The sequence below is a fragment of the Salmo trutta genome, unplaced genomic scaffold (assembly GCF_901001165.1).
Source record: "Salmo trutta unplaced genomic scaffold, fSalTru1.1, whole genome shotgun sequence".
Classification (NCBI taxonomy): Eukaryota; Metazoa; Chordata; class Actinopteri; order Salmoniformes; family Salmonidae; genus Salmo; species Salmo trutta.
Window position 1 is genome coordinate 529310 of NW_021822189.1, and position 19721 is coordinate 549030.

Consider the following 19721-nt stretch of genomic DNA (forward strand, 5'->3'; position numbering starts at 1 on the left):
TCAGTATTCAACACTCCTGGAGACATGATAGATGGTGTTTACAGTATTATAACACTCCTGGATAGAGATGGGTGTTTACAGTATTATAACACTCCTGGAGACAGAGATAGATGGGTGTTCACAGGTTTACAACACTCCTGGAGACAGAGATAGATGGTGTTTACAGGATTACAACACTCCTGGACAGGAGAGATGGGTGTTTACAGTATAGCAACACTCGTGGAGACAGAGATAGATGGGTGTTCACAGGTTTACAACACTCCTGGAGACAGAGATAGATGGGTGTTTACAGGTTTACAACACTGCTGGACAGAGAGATGGGTGTTTACAGTATAGCAACACTCCTGGAGACATAGATGGATGGGTGTTTACAGTATTACAACACTCCTGGAGACATAGATGGATGGGTGTTTACAGTATTACGACACTCCTGGAGACAGAGATAGATGGGTGTTTACAGTATTACAACACTACTGGAGACAGAGATAGATGGGTGTTTACAGTATTATAACACTCCTGGAGAGAGAGATGGGTGTTTACAGTATTATAACACTCCTGGAGAGAGAGATGGGTGTTTACAGTATTATAACACTCCTGGAGACAGAGATAGATGGGTGTTTACAGTATTACAACACTCCTGGAGACAGAGATAGATGGGTGTTTACAGTATTATAACACTCCTGGATAGAGATGGGTGTTTACAGTATTATAACACTCGTGGAGACAGAGATAGATGGGTGTTCACAGGTTTACAACACTCCTGGAGACAGAGATAGATGGGTGTTTACAGGTTTACAACACTGCTGGACAGAGAGATGGGTGTTTACAGTATAGCAACACTCGTGGAGACAGAGATAGATGGGTGTTCACAGGTTTACAACACTCCTGGAGACAGAGATAGATGGGTGTTTACAGGTTTACAACACTGCTGGACAGAGAGATGGGTGTTTACAGTATAGCAACACTCCTGGAGACATAGATGGATGGGTGTTTACAGTATTACAACACTCCTGGAGACATAGATGGATGGGTGTTTACAGTATTACGACACTCCTGGAGACAGAGATAGATGGGTGTTTACAGTATTACAACACTACTGGAGACAGAGATAGATGGGTGTTTACAGTATTATAACACTCCTGGAGAGAGAGATGGGTGTTTACAGTATTATAACACTCCTGGAGAGAGAGATGGGTGTTTACAGTATTATAACACTCCTGGAGACAGAGATAGATGGGTGTTTACAGTATTACAACACTCCTGGAGACAGAGATAGATGGGTGTTTACAGTATTATAACACTCCTGGAGAGAGATGGGTGTTTACAGTATTATAACACTCCTGGAGAGAGAGATGGGTGTTTGCAGTATTATAATACTCCTGGAGACAGAGATAGATGGGTGTTTACAGGTTTACAAGACTGCTGGAGAGAGAGATGGGTGTTTACAGGTTTACAACACTCCTGGAGACAGAGATAGATGGGTGTTTACAGGTTTACAACACTCCTGGAGACAGAGATAGATGGGTTTTTACAGTATTATAACACTCCTGGAGACAGAGATGGATGTTTACAGTACTATAACACTCCTGGAGAGAGAGATGGGTGTTTACAGTATTACAACACTCCTGGAGACAAAGATAGATGGGTGTTTACAGTATTATAACACTCCTGGAGACAGAGATAGATGGGTGTTTACAGTATTGCAACACTCCTGGAGAGAGAGATAGATGGGTGTTTACAGTATTATAACACTCCTGGAGAGAGAGATGGGTGTTTACAGTATTATAACACTCCTGGAGAGAGAGATGGGTGTTTACAGTATTAAAACACTCCTGGAGACAGAGATAGATGGGTGTTTACAGTATTATAACACTCCTGGAGAGAGATGGGTGTTTACAGTATTATAACACTCCTGGAGACAGAGATAGATGGGTGTTCACAGGTTTACAACACTCCTGGAGACAGAGATAGATGGGTGTTTACAGTATTACAACACTCCTGGAGACATAGATGGATGGGTGTTTACAGTATTACGACACTCCTGGAGACAGAGATAGATGGGTGTTTACAGTATTACAACACTGCTGGAGAGAGAGATGGGTGTTTACAGTATAGCAACACTCCTGGAGACATAGATGGATGGGTGTTTACAGTATTACAACACTCCTGGAGACATAGATGGATGGGTGTTTACAGTATTATGACACTCCTGGAGAGAGAGATGGGTGTTTACAGTATTATAACACTCCTGGAGAGAGAGATGGGTGTTTACAGTATTACAACACTCCTGGAGACAGAGATAGATGGGTGTTTACAGTATTATAACACTCCTGGATAGAGATGGGTGTTTACAGTATTATAACACTCGTGGAGACAGAGATAGATGGGTGTTCACAGGTTTACAACACTCCTGGAGACAGAGATAGATGGGTGTTTACAGGTTTACAACACTGCTGGACAGAGAGATGGGTGTTTACAGTATAGCAACACTCGTGGAGACAGAGATAGATGGGTGTTCACAGGTTTACAACACTCCTGGAGACAGAGATAGATGGGTGTTTACAGGTTTACAACACTGCTGGACAGAGAGATGGGTGTTTACAGTATAGCAACACTCCTGGAGACATAGATGGATGGGTGTTTACAGTATTACAACACTCCTGGAGACATAGATGGATGGGTGTTTACAGTATTACGACACTCCTGGAGACAGAGATAGATGGGTGTTTACAGTATTACAACACTACTGGAGACAGAGATAGATGGGTGTTTACAGTATTATAACACTCCTGGAGAGAGAGATGGGTGTTTACAGTATTATAACACTCCTGGAGAGAGAGATGGGTGTTTACAGTATTATAACACTCCTGGAGACAGAGATAGATGGGTGTTTACAGTATTACAACACTCCTGGAGACAGAGATAGATGGGTGTTTACAGTATTATAACACTCCTGGAGAGAGATGGGTGTTTACAGTATTATAACACTCCTGGAGAGAGAGATGGGTGTTTGCAGTATTTTAACACTCCTGGAGACAGAGATAGATGGGTGTTTACAGGTTTACAAGACTGCTGGAGAGAGAGATGGGTGTTTACAGGTTTACAACACTCCTGGAGACAGAGATAGATGGGTGTTTACAGGTTTACAACACTCCTGGAGACAGAGATAGATGGGTGTTTACAGTATTATAACACTCCTGGAGACAGAGATGGATGTTTACAGTACTATAACACTCCTGGAGAGAGAGATGGGTGTTTACAGTATTACAACACTCCTGGAGACAAAGATAGATGGGTGTTTACAGTATTATAACACTCCTGGAGACAGAGATAGATGGGTGTTTACCGTATTGCAACACTCCTGGAGAGAGAGATAGATGGGTGTTTACAGTATTATAACACTCCTGGAGAGAGAGATGGGTGTTTACAGTATTATAATACTCCTGGAGAGAGAGATGGGTGTTTACAGTATTAAAACACTCCTGGAGACAGAGATAGATGGATGTTTACAGTATTATAACACTCCTGGAGAGAGATGGGTGTTTACAGTATTATAACACTCCTGGAGACAGAGATAGATGGGTGTTCACAGGTTTACAACACTCCTGGAGACAGAGATAGATGGGTGTTTACAGTATTACAACACTCCTGGAGACATAGATGGATGGGTGTTTACAGTATTACGACACTCCTGGAGACAGAGATAGATGGGTGTTTACAGTATTACAACACTGCTGGAGAGAGAGATGGGTGTTTACAGTATAGCAACACTCCTGGAGACATAGATGGATGGGTGTTTACAGTATTACAACACTCCTGGAGACATAGATGGATGGGTGTTTACAGTATTACGACACTCCTGGAGACAGAGATAGATGGGTGTTTACAGTATTACAACACTACTGGAGACAGAGATAGATGGGTGTTTACAGTATTATAACACTCCTGGAGAGAGAGATGGATGTTTACAGTACTATAACACTCCTGGAGAGAGAGATGGGTGTTTACAGTATTATAACACTACTGGAGACAGAGATAGATGGGTGTTTACAGTATTATAACACTCCTGGAGAGAGAGATAGATGGGTGTTTACAGTATTATAACACTCCTGGAGAGATAGATGGGTGTTTACAGTATTATAACACTCCTGGAGACAGAGATATATGGGTGTTTACAGTATTACAACACTCCTGGAGAGATAGATGGGTGTTTACAGTACTTATAACACTCCTGGAGAGATAGATGGGTGTTTACAGTATTAAAACACTCCTGGAGAGAGATGGGTGTTTACAGTATTATAACACTCGTGGAGACAGAGATAGATGGGTGTTCACAGGTTTACAACACTCCTGGAGACAGAGATAGATGGGTGTTTACAGGTTTACAACACTGCTGGACAGAGAGATGGGTGTTTACAGTATAGCAACACTCCTGGAGACATAGATGGATGGGTGTTTACAGTATTACAACACTCCTGGAGACATAGATGGATGGGTGTTTACAGTATTACGACACTCCTGGAGACAGAGATAGATGGGTGTTTACAGTATTACAACACTACTGGAGACAGAGATAGATGGGTGTTTACAGTATTATAACACTCCTGGAGAGAGAGATGGGTGTTTACAGTATTATAACACTCATGGAGACAGAGATAGATGGGTGTTTACAGTATTACAACACTCCTGGAGACAGAGATAGATGGGTGTTTACAGTATTATAACACTCCTGGAGAGAGATGGGTGTTTACAGTATTATAACACTCCTGGAGAGAGAGATGGGTGTTTGCAGTATTATAACACTCCTGGAGACAGAGATAGATGGGTGTTTACAGGTTTACAAGACTGCTGGAGAGAGAGATGGGTGTTTACAGGTTTACAACACTCCTGGAGACAGAGATAGATGGGTGTTTACAGGTTTACAACACTCCTGGAGACAGAGATAGATGGGTGTTTACAGTATTATAACACTCCTGGAGACAGAGATGGATGTTTACAGTACTATAACACTCCTGGAGAGAGAGATGGGTGTTTACAGTATTACAACACTCCTGGAGACAAAGATAGATGGGTGTTTACAGTATTATAACACTCCTGGAGACAGAGATAGATGGGTGTTTACAGTATTGCAACACTCCTGGAGAGAGAGATAGATGGGTGTTTACAGTATTATAACACTCCTGGAGAGAGAGATGGGTGTTTACAGTATTATAACACTCCTGGAGAGAGAGATGGGTGTTTACAGTATTAAAACACTCCTGGAGACAGAGATAGATGGGTGTTTACAGTATTATAACACTCCTGGAGAGAGATGGGTGTTTACAGTATTATAACACTCCTGGAGACAGAGATAGATGGGTGTTTACAGTATTACAACACTCCTGGAAACATAGATGGATGGGTGTTTACAGTATTACGACACTCCTGGAGACAGAGATAGATGGGTGTTTACAGTATTACAACACTGCTGGAGAGAGAGATGGGTGTTTACAGTATAGCAACACTCCTGGAGACATAGATGGATGGGTGTTTACAATATTACGACACTCCTGGAGACAGAGATAGATGGGTGTTTACAGTATTACAACACTACTGGAGACAGAGATAGATGGGTGTTTACAGTATTATAACACTCCTGGAGAGAGAGATGGATGTTTACAGTACTATAACACTCCTGGAGAGAGAGATGGGTGTTTACAGTATTATAACACTACTGGAGACAGAGATAGATGGGTGTTTACAGTATTATAACACTCCTGGAGAGAGAGATAGATGAGTGTTTACAGTATTATAACACTCCTGGAGACAGAGATAGATGGGTGTTTACAGTATTACAACACTCCTGGAGAGATAGATGGGTGTTTACAGTACTTATAACACTCCTGGAGAGATAGATGGGTGTTTACAGTATTAAAACACTCCTGGAGAGAGATGGGTGTTTACAGTATTATAACAATCGTGGAGACAGAGATAGATGGGTGTTCACAGGTTTACAACACTCCTGGAGACAGAGATAGATGGGTGTTTACAGGTTTATAACACTGCTGGACAGAGAGATGGGTGTTTACAGTATAGCAACACTCCTGGAGACATAGTTGGATGGGTGTTTACAGTATTACAACACTCCTGGAGACAGAGATAGATGGGTGTTTACAGTATTATAACACTCCTGGAGAGAGATGGGTGTTTACAGTATTATAACACTCCTGGAGAGAGAGATGGGTGTTTACAGTATTATAACACTCCTGGAGACAGAGATAGATGGGTGTTTACAGTATTACAACACTCCTGGAGACAGAGATAGATGGGTGTTTACAGTATTATAACACTCCTGGAGAGAGATGGGTGTTTACAGTATTATAACACTCCTGGAGAGAGAGATGGGTGTTTGCAGTATTATAATACTCCTGGAGACAGAGATAGATGGGTGTTTACAGGTTTACAAGACTGCTGGAGAGAGAGATGGGTGTTTACAGGTTTACAACACTCCTGGAGACAGAGATAGATGGGTGTTTACAGGTTTACAACACTCCTGGAGACAGAGATAGATGGGTTTTTACAGTATTATAACACTCCTGGAGACAGAGATGGATGTTTACAGTACTATAACACTCCTGGAGAGAGAGATGGGTGTTTACAGTATTACAACACTCCTGGAGACAAAGATAGATGGGTGTTTACAGTATTATAACACTCCTGGAGACAGAGATAGATGGGTGTTTACAGTATTGCAACACTCCTGGAGAGAGAGATAGATGGGTGTTTACAGTATTATAACACTCCTGGAGAGAGAGATGGATGTTTACAGTATTATAACACTCCTGGAGAGAGAGATGGGTGTTTACAGTATTAAAACACTCCTGGAGACAGAGATAGATGGGTGTTTACAGTATTATAACACTCCTGGAGAGAGATGGGTGTTTACAGTATTATAACACTCCTGGAGACAGAGATAGATGGGTGTTCACAGGTTTACAACACTCCTGGAGACAGAGATAGATGGGTGTTTACAGTATTACAACACTCCTGGAGACATAGATGGATGGGTGTTTACAGTATTACGACACTCCTGGAGACAGAGATAGATGGGTGTTTACAGTATTACAACACTGCTGGAGAGAGAGATGGGTGTTTACAGTATAGCAACACTCCTGGAGACATAGATGGATGGGTGTTTACAGTATTACAACACTCCTGGAGACATAGATGGATGGGTGTTTACAGTATTATGACACTCCTGGAGACAGAGATAGATGGGTGTTTACAGTATTACAACACTCCTGGAGAGATAGATGGGTGTTTACAGTATTATAACACTCCTGGAGACAGAGATAGATGGGTGTTTACAGTATTACAACACTCCTGGAGAGATAGATGGGTGTTTACAGTACTTATAACACTCCTGGAGAGATAGATGGGTGTTTACAGTATTAAAACACTCCTGGATACAGAGATAGATGGGTGTTTACAGTATTATAACACTCCTGGAGAGAGAGATGGGTGGGTGTTTACAGTATTACAACACTCCTGGAGAGAGAGATGTGTGGGTGTTTACAGTATTAAAACCCTCCTGGAGACAGATATAGATGGGTGTTTACAGTATTACAACACTCCTGGAGAGAGAGATGGGTGTTTACAGTATTACAACACTCCTGGAGACAGAGATAGATGGGTGTTTACAGTATTATAACACTCCTGGAGAGAGATGGATGTGTACAGTACTTATAACACTCCTGGAGACAGAGATAGATGGGTGTTTACAGTATTATAACACTCCTAGAGAGATAGATGGGTGTTTACAGTACTTATAACACTCCTGGAGACAGAGATAGCTGGGTGTTTACAGTATTATAACACTCCTGGAGAGAGAGATGGATGTTTACAGTATTATAACACTCCTGGAGAGATAGATGGATGTTTACAATACTTATAACACTCCTGGAGAGATAGATGGGTGTTTACAGTATTATAACACTCCTGGAGACAGAGATAGATGGGTGTTTACAGTATTATAACACTCCTGGAGACAGAGATAGATGGGTGTTTACAGTATTATAACACTCGTGGAGACAGAGATAGATGGGTGTTTACAGTATTATAACACTCCTGGAGACAGAGAGAGATGGGTGTTTACAGTATTATAACACTCCTGGAGAGAGATGGGTGTTTACAGGTTTACAACACTCCTGGAGACAGAGATAGATGGGTTTGTCTTGTAACACTCTTCTTTACTTCCTGGGGGATTCTAATTGAAGGATCTATTGAAGGTTATGAGGACTCTGAGTGAGGGTCCAAAATAATTGAAAGTTCTGAAGGTTCTAAATTATGGAAAGTTCTGAGGGTTCCAAAATAATTTAAAGTTCTGTAGGTTCTAGCTGAAAGTTCTAACTGAAGCTGTCTGAGTGTTCTAACTTAAGGGCTCCCTTTATGTTTCTGAGGGTTCTAACTCACCACAGAGAACTTCCCGTCTCCGAACCACATGACCCAGCGTGTTCCCTCTGCTGCACGGCTCCTCCCACTCATCACCCAGGAGACGATGCGCCCGGGCCACCAGGAGAACCCACGCAGCTTCCCGAACACCAGACAGCCCAAACCAAACCCCCTACCATCCTATTATAAACACATGGTATACATTATAACACCAGACAGACCAAACCCTCTACCATCCTATTATAAACAAATGGTATACATTATAACACCAGACAGCCCAAACCCTCTACCATCCTATTATAAACACATGGTATACATTATAACACCAGACAGACCAAACCCCATACCATCCTATTATAAACACATGGTATACATTATAACACCAGACAGCCCAAACCCTCTACCATCCTATTATAAACACATTGTATACATTATAACACCAGACAGCCCAAACCCCCTACCATCCTATTATAAACACATGGTATACATTATAACACCAGACAGACCAAACCCCCTACCATCCTATTATAAACACATGGTATACATTATAACACCAGACAGCCCAAACCCTCTACCATCCTATTATAAACACATGGTATACATTATAACACCAGATAGACCAAACCCCCTACCATCCTATTATAAACACATGGTATACATTATAACACCAGACAGACCAAACCCTCTACCATCCTATTATAAACACATGGTATACATTATAACACCAGACAGCCCAAACCAAACCCTCTACCATCCTATTATAAACACATGGTATATATTATAACACCAGACAGCCCAAACCCTCTACCATCCTATTATAAACACATGGTATACATTATAACACCAGACAGCCCAAACCAAACCCTCTACCATCCTATTATAAACACATGGTATACATTATAACACCAGACAGACCAAACCCCCTACCATCCTATTATAAACACATGGTATATATTATAACACCAGACAGACCAAACCCCCTACCATCCTATTATAAACACATGGTATACATTATAACACCAGACAGACCAAACCCCATACCATCCTATTATAAACACATGGTATACATTATAACACCAGACAGACCAAACCCCCTACCATCCTATTATAAACACATGGTATACATTATAACACCAGACAGACCAAACCCCCTACCATCCTATTATAAACACATGGTATACATTATAACACCAGACAGACCAAACCAAACCCCATACCATCCTATTATAAACACATGGTATACATTATAACACCAGACAGACCAAACCCCCTACCATCCTATTATAAACACATGGTATACATTATAACACCAGACAGACCAAACCCTCTACCATCCTATTATAAACACATGATATATATTATAACACCAGACAGACCAAACCCTCTACCATCCTATTATAAACACATGGTATACATTATAACACCAGACAGACCAAACCCCCTACCATCCTATTATAAACACATGGTATATATTATAACACCAGACAGACCAAACCAAACCCCCTACCATCCTATTATAAACACATGGTATACATTATAACACCAGACAGCCCAAACCCTCTACCATCCTATTATAAACACATGGTATACATTATAACACCAGACAGCCCAAACCCCCTACCATCCTATTATAAACACATGGTATACATTATAACACCAGACAGCCCAAACCCCCTACCATCCTATTATAAACACATGGTATACATTATAACACCAGACAGCCCAAACCAAACCCTCTACCATCCTATTATAAACACATGGTATACATTATAACACCAGACAGACCAAACCCTCTACCATCCTATTATAAACACATGGTATACATTATAACACCAGACAGCCCAAACCAAACCCTCTACCATCCTATTATAAACACATGGTATACATTATAAAACCAGACAGCCCAAACCCTCTACCATCCTATTATAAACACATGGTATATATTATAACACCAGACAGACCAAACCCCCTACCATCCTATTATAAACACATGGTATACATTATAACACCAGACAGCCCAAACCCCCTACCATCCTATTATAAACACATGGTATACATTATAACACCAGACAGACCAAACCCTCTACCATCCTATTATAAACACATGGTATATATTATAACACCAGACAGACCAAACCCCCTACCATCCTATTATAAACACATGATATACATTATAACACCAGACAGACCAAACCCCATACCATCCTATTATAAACACATGGTATATATTATAACACCAGACAGCCCAAACCCTCTACCATCCTATTATAAACACATGGTATACATTATAACACCAGACAGACCAAACCCCCTACCATCCTATTATAAACATATGGTATACATTATAACACCAGACATTCCAAACCCCCTACCATCCTATTATAAACACATGGTATACATTATAACACCAGACAGACCAAACCCCCTACCATCCTATTATAAACACATGGTATACATTATAACACCAGACAGACCAAACCCCCTACCATCCTATTATAAACACATGGAATACATTATAACACCAGACAGACCAAACCCCCTACCATCCTATTTTAAACACATGATATACATTATAACACCAGACAGACCAAACCCCCTACCATCCTATTATAAACACATGGTATATATTATAACACCAGACAGACCAAACCCTCTACCATCCTATTATAAACACATGGTATACATTATAACACCAGACAGACCAAACCCCCTACCATCCTATTATAAACACATGGTATACATTATAACACCAGACATTCCAAACCCCCTACCATCCTATTATAAACACATGGTATACATTATAACACCAGACAGACCAAACCCCCTACCATCCTATTATAAACACATGGTATACATTATAACACCAGACAGACCAAACCCCCTACCATCCTATTATAAACACATGGAATACATTATAACACCAGACAGACCAAACCCCCTACCATCCTATTATAAACACATGATATACATTATAACACCAGACAGCCCAAACCCCCTACCATCCTATTATAAACACATGGTATATATTATAACACCAGACAGACCAAACCCCCTACCATCCTATTATAAAAACATGGTATACATTATAACAACAGACAGACCAAACCCTCTACCATCCTATTATAAACACATGGTATACATTATAACACCAGACAGACCAAACCCCCTACCATCCTATTATAAACACATGGTATACATTATAACACCAGACAGCCCAAACCAAACCCTCTACCATCCTATTATAAACACATGGAATACATTATAACACCAGACAGACCAAACCCTCTACCATCCTATTATAAACACATGGTATACATTATAACACCAGACAGACCAAACCCTCTACCATCCTATTATAAACACATGGTATACATTATAACACCAGACAGACCAAACCAAACCCTCTACCATCCTATTATAAACACATGGAATACATTATAACACCAGACAGCCCAAACCCCCTACCATCCTATTATAAACACATGGTATACATTATAACACCAGACAGCCCAAACCCCCTACCATCCTATTATAAACACATGGTATACATTATAACACCAGACAGACCAAACCCTCTACCATCCTATTATAAACACATGGTATACATTATAACACCAGACAGACCAAACCCCATACCATCCTATTATAAACACATGGTATACATTATAACACCAGACAGACCAAACCCTCTACCATCCTATTATAAACACATGGAATACATTATAACACCAGACAGACCAAACCCCCTACCATCCTATTATAAACACATGGTATAAATTATAACACCAGACACACCAAACCCCCTACCATCCTATTATAAACACATGGTATACATTATAACACCAGACAGACCAAACCCCCTACCATCCTATTATAAACACATGGTATACATTATAACACCAGACAGACCAAACCAAACCCTCTACCATCCTATTATAAACACATGGTATACATTATAACACCAGACATTCCAAACCCCCTACCATCCTATTATAAACACATGGTATACATTATAACACCAGACAGCCCAAACCCCCTACCATCCTATTATAAACACATGGTATACATTATAACACCAGACAGACCAAACCCCCTACCATCCTATTATAAACACATGGTATACATTATAACACCAGACAGCCCAAACCCTCTACCATCCTAGGCCGTCATTGTAAATAAGAATTTATTCTTAAGTGATTTGCCTAGTAAAATAGAGGTTACATTTTTTTATACAATTACCTTGTACTCTGAATCTCTGGGTGTGGACCGGTGGCCCCTGGCAACAGGCTCTGGCGTCATGGCGATGGTGGGAGAGGCGGGGTCAGTGTGTTGCTGGGGTGTGGGAGTGGCTAAACTGGCTGCTGGCTCCTCCTCCTTCTGAAACTCTGGCTCTGATAGGTCCTCCATCACGCTCATCACAGCCTCTTGGTGGGCCCGCATCTCAGCCTGAAGAACACACATTATGAAAGTCATAAACACCAAGTATACACTGTGAATAAAACATTAAGGACACTCTTTCCATGACATAGACTGACCAGGTGAATCCAGGGGAAAGCTATGATCCCTTATAGATGTCACCAGTTAAATCCACTTCAACCAGTGTAGATGAAGCGGAGGAGACGGGTTAAAGAAGGATTTTGAAGCCATGAGTAAATTAAGACATAGATTGTGTATGTGTGTTATTCAGAAGATAAATAGGCAAGACAAGTGCCATTGAACGGGGAATGTTAGTAGCTGCCAGGCACACTGGTTTGAGTGTGTTAAGAATTGCAACGCTGCTGGGTTTTTCTCGCTCAACTATTTCCCGTGTGTATCAAGAATGGTCCACCACCCAAAGGACATCCAGCCAACTTGACAGAACTGTGGGAATTATTGAAGTCAAAATGGGCCAGCATCCCTGTGGAATGCTTTTGGCAATTTGTAGAGTCCATGCCCCGAAGAATTCAGGCTGTTCTGAGGACAAAAGTGGTGCAACTCAATATTAGGAAGGTGTTCCTAATGTTTTGTACACTCAGTATATAGTCAAGTGGAACACCAACACTCTGGACATGATCTGATATTATATTATTATTATTAAACAAACAGAGAGAGAGAGCAGACAGTATGACGACACTACTGTAGTTGAACTACTAACTACACAGAGAGAGAGTGAAAACAATGTACATTTTAGTCATTTAGCAGACACTCTTATCCAGAGCGACTTACAGTAGTGAATGCATACATTTCATGCATTTTTTTATTTTTTTGTACTGGCCCCCCGTGGGAATCGAACCCACAACCCTGGCGTTGCACACACCATGCTGGCGTTGCAAACACCATGCTCTACCAACTGAGCCACAGGGAAGATGTACTGAGGAAATGTCAAATCGGCATTTTTCCAAATTACCGTACAACAGACCACGTATTCACCCTGCACACCCTAATTGACAAACAAACAAACAAACCAAAACAAAGGAAAAGTCTTCTCATGCTTTTGTTGAATTCAAAAAAGCTTTCGACTCAATTTGACATGAGGGTCTGCTATACAAATTGATGGAAAGTGGTGTCCGGGGAAAAACATATGACATACTAAAATCCATGTACACAAACAACAAATGTGTGGTTAAAATGTGCAAAAAACACACACATTTCTTTCCACAGGGCTGTGGGGTGAGACAGGGATGCAGCTTAAGCCCCACCCTCTTCAACATATATACAGTTGAAGTCGGAATTTTACATACACCTTAGATAAATATATTTAAACTCAGTTTTTCACAATTCCTGACATTTAATCCTTGTGAAAATTCCCTGTCTTAGGTCAATTAGGATCACCACTTTATTTTAAGAATGTGAAATGTGAGAATAATAGAAGAGAGATGATTTATTTCAGCTTTAATTTTTTTCATCACATTCCCAGTGGGTCAGATGTTTACATAAACTCAATACAGTGAGGGGAAAAAGTATTTGATCCCCTGCTGATTTTGTACATTTGCCCACTGACAAAGAAATTATCAGTCTATAATTGTAATGGTAGGTTTATTTGAACAGTGAGAGACAGAATAACAACAACAAAAATACAGAAAAATGCATTTAAAAAATGTTATAAAATGATTTGCATTTTAATGAGGGAAATAAGTATTTGACCCCTCTGTAAAACATGACTTAGTACTTGGTGGCAAAACCCTTGTTGGCAATCACAGAGGTCAGACGTTTCTTATAGTTGGCCACCAGGTTTGCATACATCTCAGGAGGGATTTTGTCCCACTCCTCTTTGCAGCTCTTCTCCAAGTCATTAAGGTTTCGAGGCTGACGTTTGGCTAGGCCACTCCAGGACCTTAATCTGCTTCTTCTTGAGCCACTCCTTTGTTGCCTTGGCCGTGTGTTTTGGGTCATTGTCATGCTGGAATACCCATCCATGACCCATTTTCAATGCCCTGGCTGAGGGAAGGAGGATCTCACCCAAGATTTGACGGTACATGGCCCCGTCCATCATCCCTTTGATGCGGTGAAGTTGTCCTGTCCCCTTAGCAGAAAAACACCCCCAAAGTATAATGTTTCCACCTCCATGTTTGACGGTGGGGATGGTGTTCTTGGGGTCATAGGCAGCATTCCTCCTCCTCCAAACACGGCGAGTTGAGTTGATACCAAAGAGCTTCATTTTGGTCTCATCTGACCACAACACTTTCACCCAGTTGTCCTCTGAATCATTCAGATGTTCATTGGCAAACTTCCGACGGGCATGTATATGTGCTTTCTTGAGCAGGGGGAGTTGCGGGCGCTGCAGGATTTCAGTCCTTCACGGCGTAGTGTGTTACCAATTATTTTCTTGGTGACTATGGTCCCAGCTGCCTTGAGATCATTGACAAGATCCTCCCGTGTAGTTCTGGGCTGATTCCTCACCGTTCTCATGATCATTGCAACTCCACGAGGTGAGATCTTGCATGGAGCCCCAGGCCGAGGGAGATTGACAGTTCTTTTGTGTTTCTTCCATTTGCGAATAATCGCACCAACTGTTGTCACCTTGTCACCAAGCTGCTTGGCGATGGTATTGTAGCCCATTCCAGCCTTGTGTAGGTCTACAATCTTGTCCCTGACATCCTTGGAGAGCTCTTTGGTCTTGGCCATGGTGGAGAGTTTGGAATCTGATTGATTGATTGCTTCTGTGGACAAGTGTCTTTTATACAGGTAACAAGCTGAGATTAGGAGCACTCCCTTTAAGAGTGTGCTCCTAATCTCAGCTCGTTACCTTTATAAAAGACACCTGGGAGCCAGAAATCTTTCTGATTGAGAGGGGGTCAAATATTTATTTCCCTCATTAAAATGCAAATGAATTTATAACATTTTTTACATGCATTTTTCTGGATTTTTGTTGTTGTTATTCTGTCTCTCACTGTTCAAATAAACCTACCATTAAAATGATAGACTGATCATTTCTTTGTCAGTGGGCAAACGTACAAAATCAGCAGGGGATCAAGTACTTTTTTCCCTCACTGTACGATGGTACAGGCTTTGATAAAATGGGTCCAGCATCTGGTACATACGATGGTACAGGCTTTGGTAAAATGGGTCCAGCATCTGTTACATACGATGGTACAGGCTTTGATAAAATGGGTCCAGCATCTGCTACCTACAATGGTACAGGCTTTGGTAAAATGGGTCCAGCATCTGTTACATACGATGGTACAGGCTTTGATAAAATGGGTCCAGCATCTGGTACCTATGATGGTACAGGCTTTGATAAAATGTGCCCAGCATCCATAATGGGCGTCTTCGATAAGTCCCTTCGGAGGGAATAAGGAGTAAACGCATGTCAAATTTTTCCATTCTTGTGTTTTGAAATGAGAAAACCCTGATGAGATTTTAGCAGGGAGTTGGCCTATGTCTGTAGGTGTTTTCAGTGCATGAACTTTAAGCTGAATATTTCTTAGTATTCCATCATCCAGCACACCAATATTCTTCCAGACGGTAAAAACGTGTTTTGCTGTCCCCAGTAAAATATTATGCATAGGGTCCTCTACAGCCATGTCTATGGGCATGAAATATGGCAATTTAAATAGGTCAGAGAATCTGGTCCCAGTTTTAGTCTCTATTGTTTTCCTCTCTGCCTTGATCTTCTCCTGTGTCCACATACTCCCTTGCATTTTATGAACTTCCTTCTGGTGTTGCAGTACATGGTTGTCCGTTCAGTGCATGATGGAGTCATCTGCTTTTTCACACCATTTCTATGGAGATGTCTCGAGGCATTTGTTGCAATCTGTGTGAGCTTGACCTGGATCTGTGTTGTTAAACAGATAAAAAGATGGTGGTAAATTCCCAAATAGGCTACATGAAAGTAATTTAAAAAATCACACTAGCAAAAAAACATTTCTAATAAAAGTTTAAAATAGAATGACATTGAAAAAGGCCAGGCAATAAAGTAGTCAACTTTATAAATTGTTATGGCTATCAAATCAAATCAAATTGTATTGGTCACATATACGTGATTAGCAGATGTTATTGCGGGTGTAGCGAAATGCTTGTAGCTCCGACAGTGCAGTAATATCTAACATGTTACACAACATATACCCAATTCACACACATCTAAGTAGGAATGAATGAAGCCTATATACATATGAACGAGCGGTGCCAGAGCGGAACGGACTAAGATACAGTAGAATAGTATAGAAAATTGGTCCCAGTTTTCTAGTGGAGGACAGACAAGATTATGAATGCTTTTACAGAGGAGACACAAACAAATCTATAATAATAAACACACACGTACCATGTTCATCTTGCCAACATAACTCCTGGGCCTGTTCTTGCTGCAATGGCAATTCTTCAGGAAAAATGACTGTGTCTTGTTGTTCAACTGTCCATTGATGAGTGAATTTATCATAGAACTTAATGCTTATAGAATTCTGTCTTTCCCAAAAGCCTGTGGCCATATTCTTTCATGAGCCAAGTCCAGGATTTGAGATCATCTGCCATGTGCTTTGACATGATAGCCACAATAAGTATATTCTTACAGTCAATTGTCAATAAATAATATGTGAGGCATATGAGATATTCTATATAGAATTACCGATACAGACTTTGAGCGAAGTCTTGTGGATCTGTGCACCTAGAGCCAAAGATGGTGGATAAATGAAGATGTCTTACTCAGGACGTTTACCATTGAAAAAACTGTGACAGGTAACGGTCTACTTAAGGGATGGCTCTCCCAATGCGATAGCAGCTAGGTCTGGTCTACTTAAGGGATGGCTCTCCCAATGCGATAGCAGCTAGGTCTGGTCTACTTAAGGAATGACTCTCCCAATGCGATAGCAGCTAGGTCTGGTCTACTTAAGGGATGGCTCTCCCAATGCGATAGCAGCTAGGTCTGGTCTACTTAAGGGATGGCTCTCCCAATGCGATAGCAGCTAGGTCTGGTCTACTTAAGGGATGGCTCTCCCAATGCGATAGCAGCTAGGTCTGGTCTACTTAAGGAATGACTCTCCCAATGCGATAGCAGCTAGGTCTGGTCTACTTAAGGGATGGCTCTCCCAATGCGATAGCAGCTAGGTCTGGTCTACTTAAGGGATGGCTCTCCCAATGCGATAGCTGCTAGGTCTGGTCTACTTAAGGGATGGCTCTCCCAATGCGATAGCAGCTAGGTCTGGTCTACTTTTATATGAACCAGAAAAAATTTGCCAGTTCGATGTTTCATTTCCTCTTCCGTCTCTGCTGGAGAGACCATATACAGTCATTGGGAGTGATGCATTTGTATTTTAATTATATTTATTTTATCTTTATTTAACTAGGTAAGTCAGTTAGGAATAAATTCTTATTTTCAATGACGGCCTAGGAACAGTGGGTTAACTGCCTTGTTCAGGGGCAGAACAACAGATTTTTACATTGTCAGCTCGGGGATTCAATCTTGCAACCTTTCAGTTACTAGTCCAACGCTCTAACCACTAGGCTACTTGCCGGCCCTAGGCTACCTTCTGGTACCAAGTGGCCAAAGAGTGGCCAGAAAGAAGCCATTGCTTAAAGAAAAAAATAAGCAAACACGTTTGGTGTTCGCCAAAAGGCATGTGGGAAACTCCCCAAAAATATGGAAGAAGGTACTCTGGTCAGATGAGACAAAAATGTAGCTTTTTGGCCTACAAGGAAAACGCTATGACTGACACAAACCCAACACCTCCCATCCCCCCCGAGAACACCATCCCCACAATGAAGCATGGTGGTGGCAGCATCATGCTGTGGGGTGGTTTTTCATCGGCAGGGACTGGGAAACTGGTCAGAATTGAAGGAATTATGGATAGCGCTAAATACAGGGAAATTCTTGAGGGAAACCTGTTTCAGTCTTCCAGAGATTTGAGACTGGGACGGAGGTTCACCTCCAGCAGGACAATGATCCTAAACATACTGCTAAAGCAACACTCGAGTGGTTTAAGGTGAAACATTTAAATGTCTTGGAATGTCCTAGTCAAAGCCCAAACCTCAATCCAATTGAGAATCTGTGGTATGACTTAAAGATTGCTGTACACCAGCGGAACCCATCCAACTTGAAGGAGCTAGAGAAGTTTTGCCTTGAAGAATGGCCAAAAATCCAAGTGGCTAGATGTGTCAAGCTTATAGAGACATACCCCAAGAGACTTGCAGCTGTAATTGCTGCAAAAGGTGGCTCTACAAAGTATTGATTTTGGGGGGGTGAATAGTTATGCACACTCAAGTTTTCTGTTTTTATTGTCTTATTTCTTATTTGTTTCACAAGAGAAAATCAAATGGTACAAACCCCCCAAAATGTACTTTAACCTGTTACATCTAGGGGGCAGTATTTTCACGGCTGGATAAAAAACGTACCCGATTTAATCTGATTATTAGTCCTGCCCAGAAACTGGAATATGCATATAATTATTAGCTTTGGAGAGAAAACACTCCAAAGTTTCTGAAACTGTTTGAATGGTGTCTGTGAGTATAACAGAACTCCTATGGCAGGCAAAAACCTGAGATGCTTCTGTTCAGGAAGTACCCTGTCTGAACATTTCTTGCCCTTCTTGATTCTCTCTATCGTTTACAAAGGATCTCTGCTCTTACGTGACACTTGTCACGTCAACAATGGAGTCTCACAGCCCGGGAAAAACAGGAATGATGTCATTCAAAGCCCTGGCTGAAGCACACGAGAGCAAAAGCTGAGTGGTCAGTCAATGGACTAAGCCTTAGGCGCGTGACACGCCCCGCCCCCGGCTTTTGGTTTTTTCCTCAGTTTACAGACAGGCAGATTCCCGGTCGGAATATTATCGCTTCTCTACGAGATAAATTGCATAAATATTGGTTTTAAACAGCGGTTG

General features: G+C 41.3%; 1 protein-coding gene across 1 annotated transcript in view; it reads right to left on the reverse strand.

Moving 5' to 3' along the window:
- Positions 1–19721, reverse strand: part of LOC115180838 (DNA (cytosine-5)-methyltransferase 3A) — a gene marked incomplete in the record, with an annotated part of 117184 nt that overhangs the window by 58915 nt on the left and 38548 nt on the right. Inside the window, 2 exon segments of the mRNA XM_029742997.1 lie at positions 8452–8610; positions 12670–12876. Coding sequence (XP_029598857.1) covers positions 8452–8610; positions 12670–12876 — 366 coding nt within the window.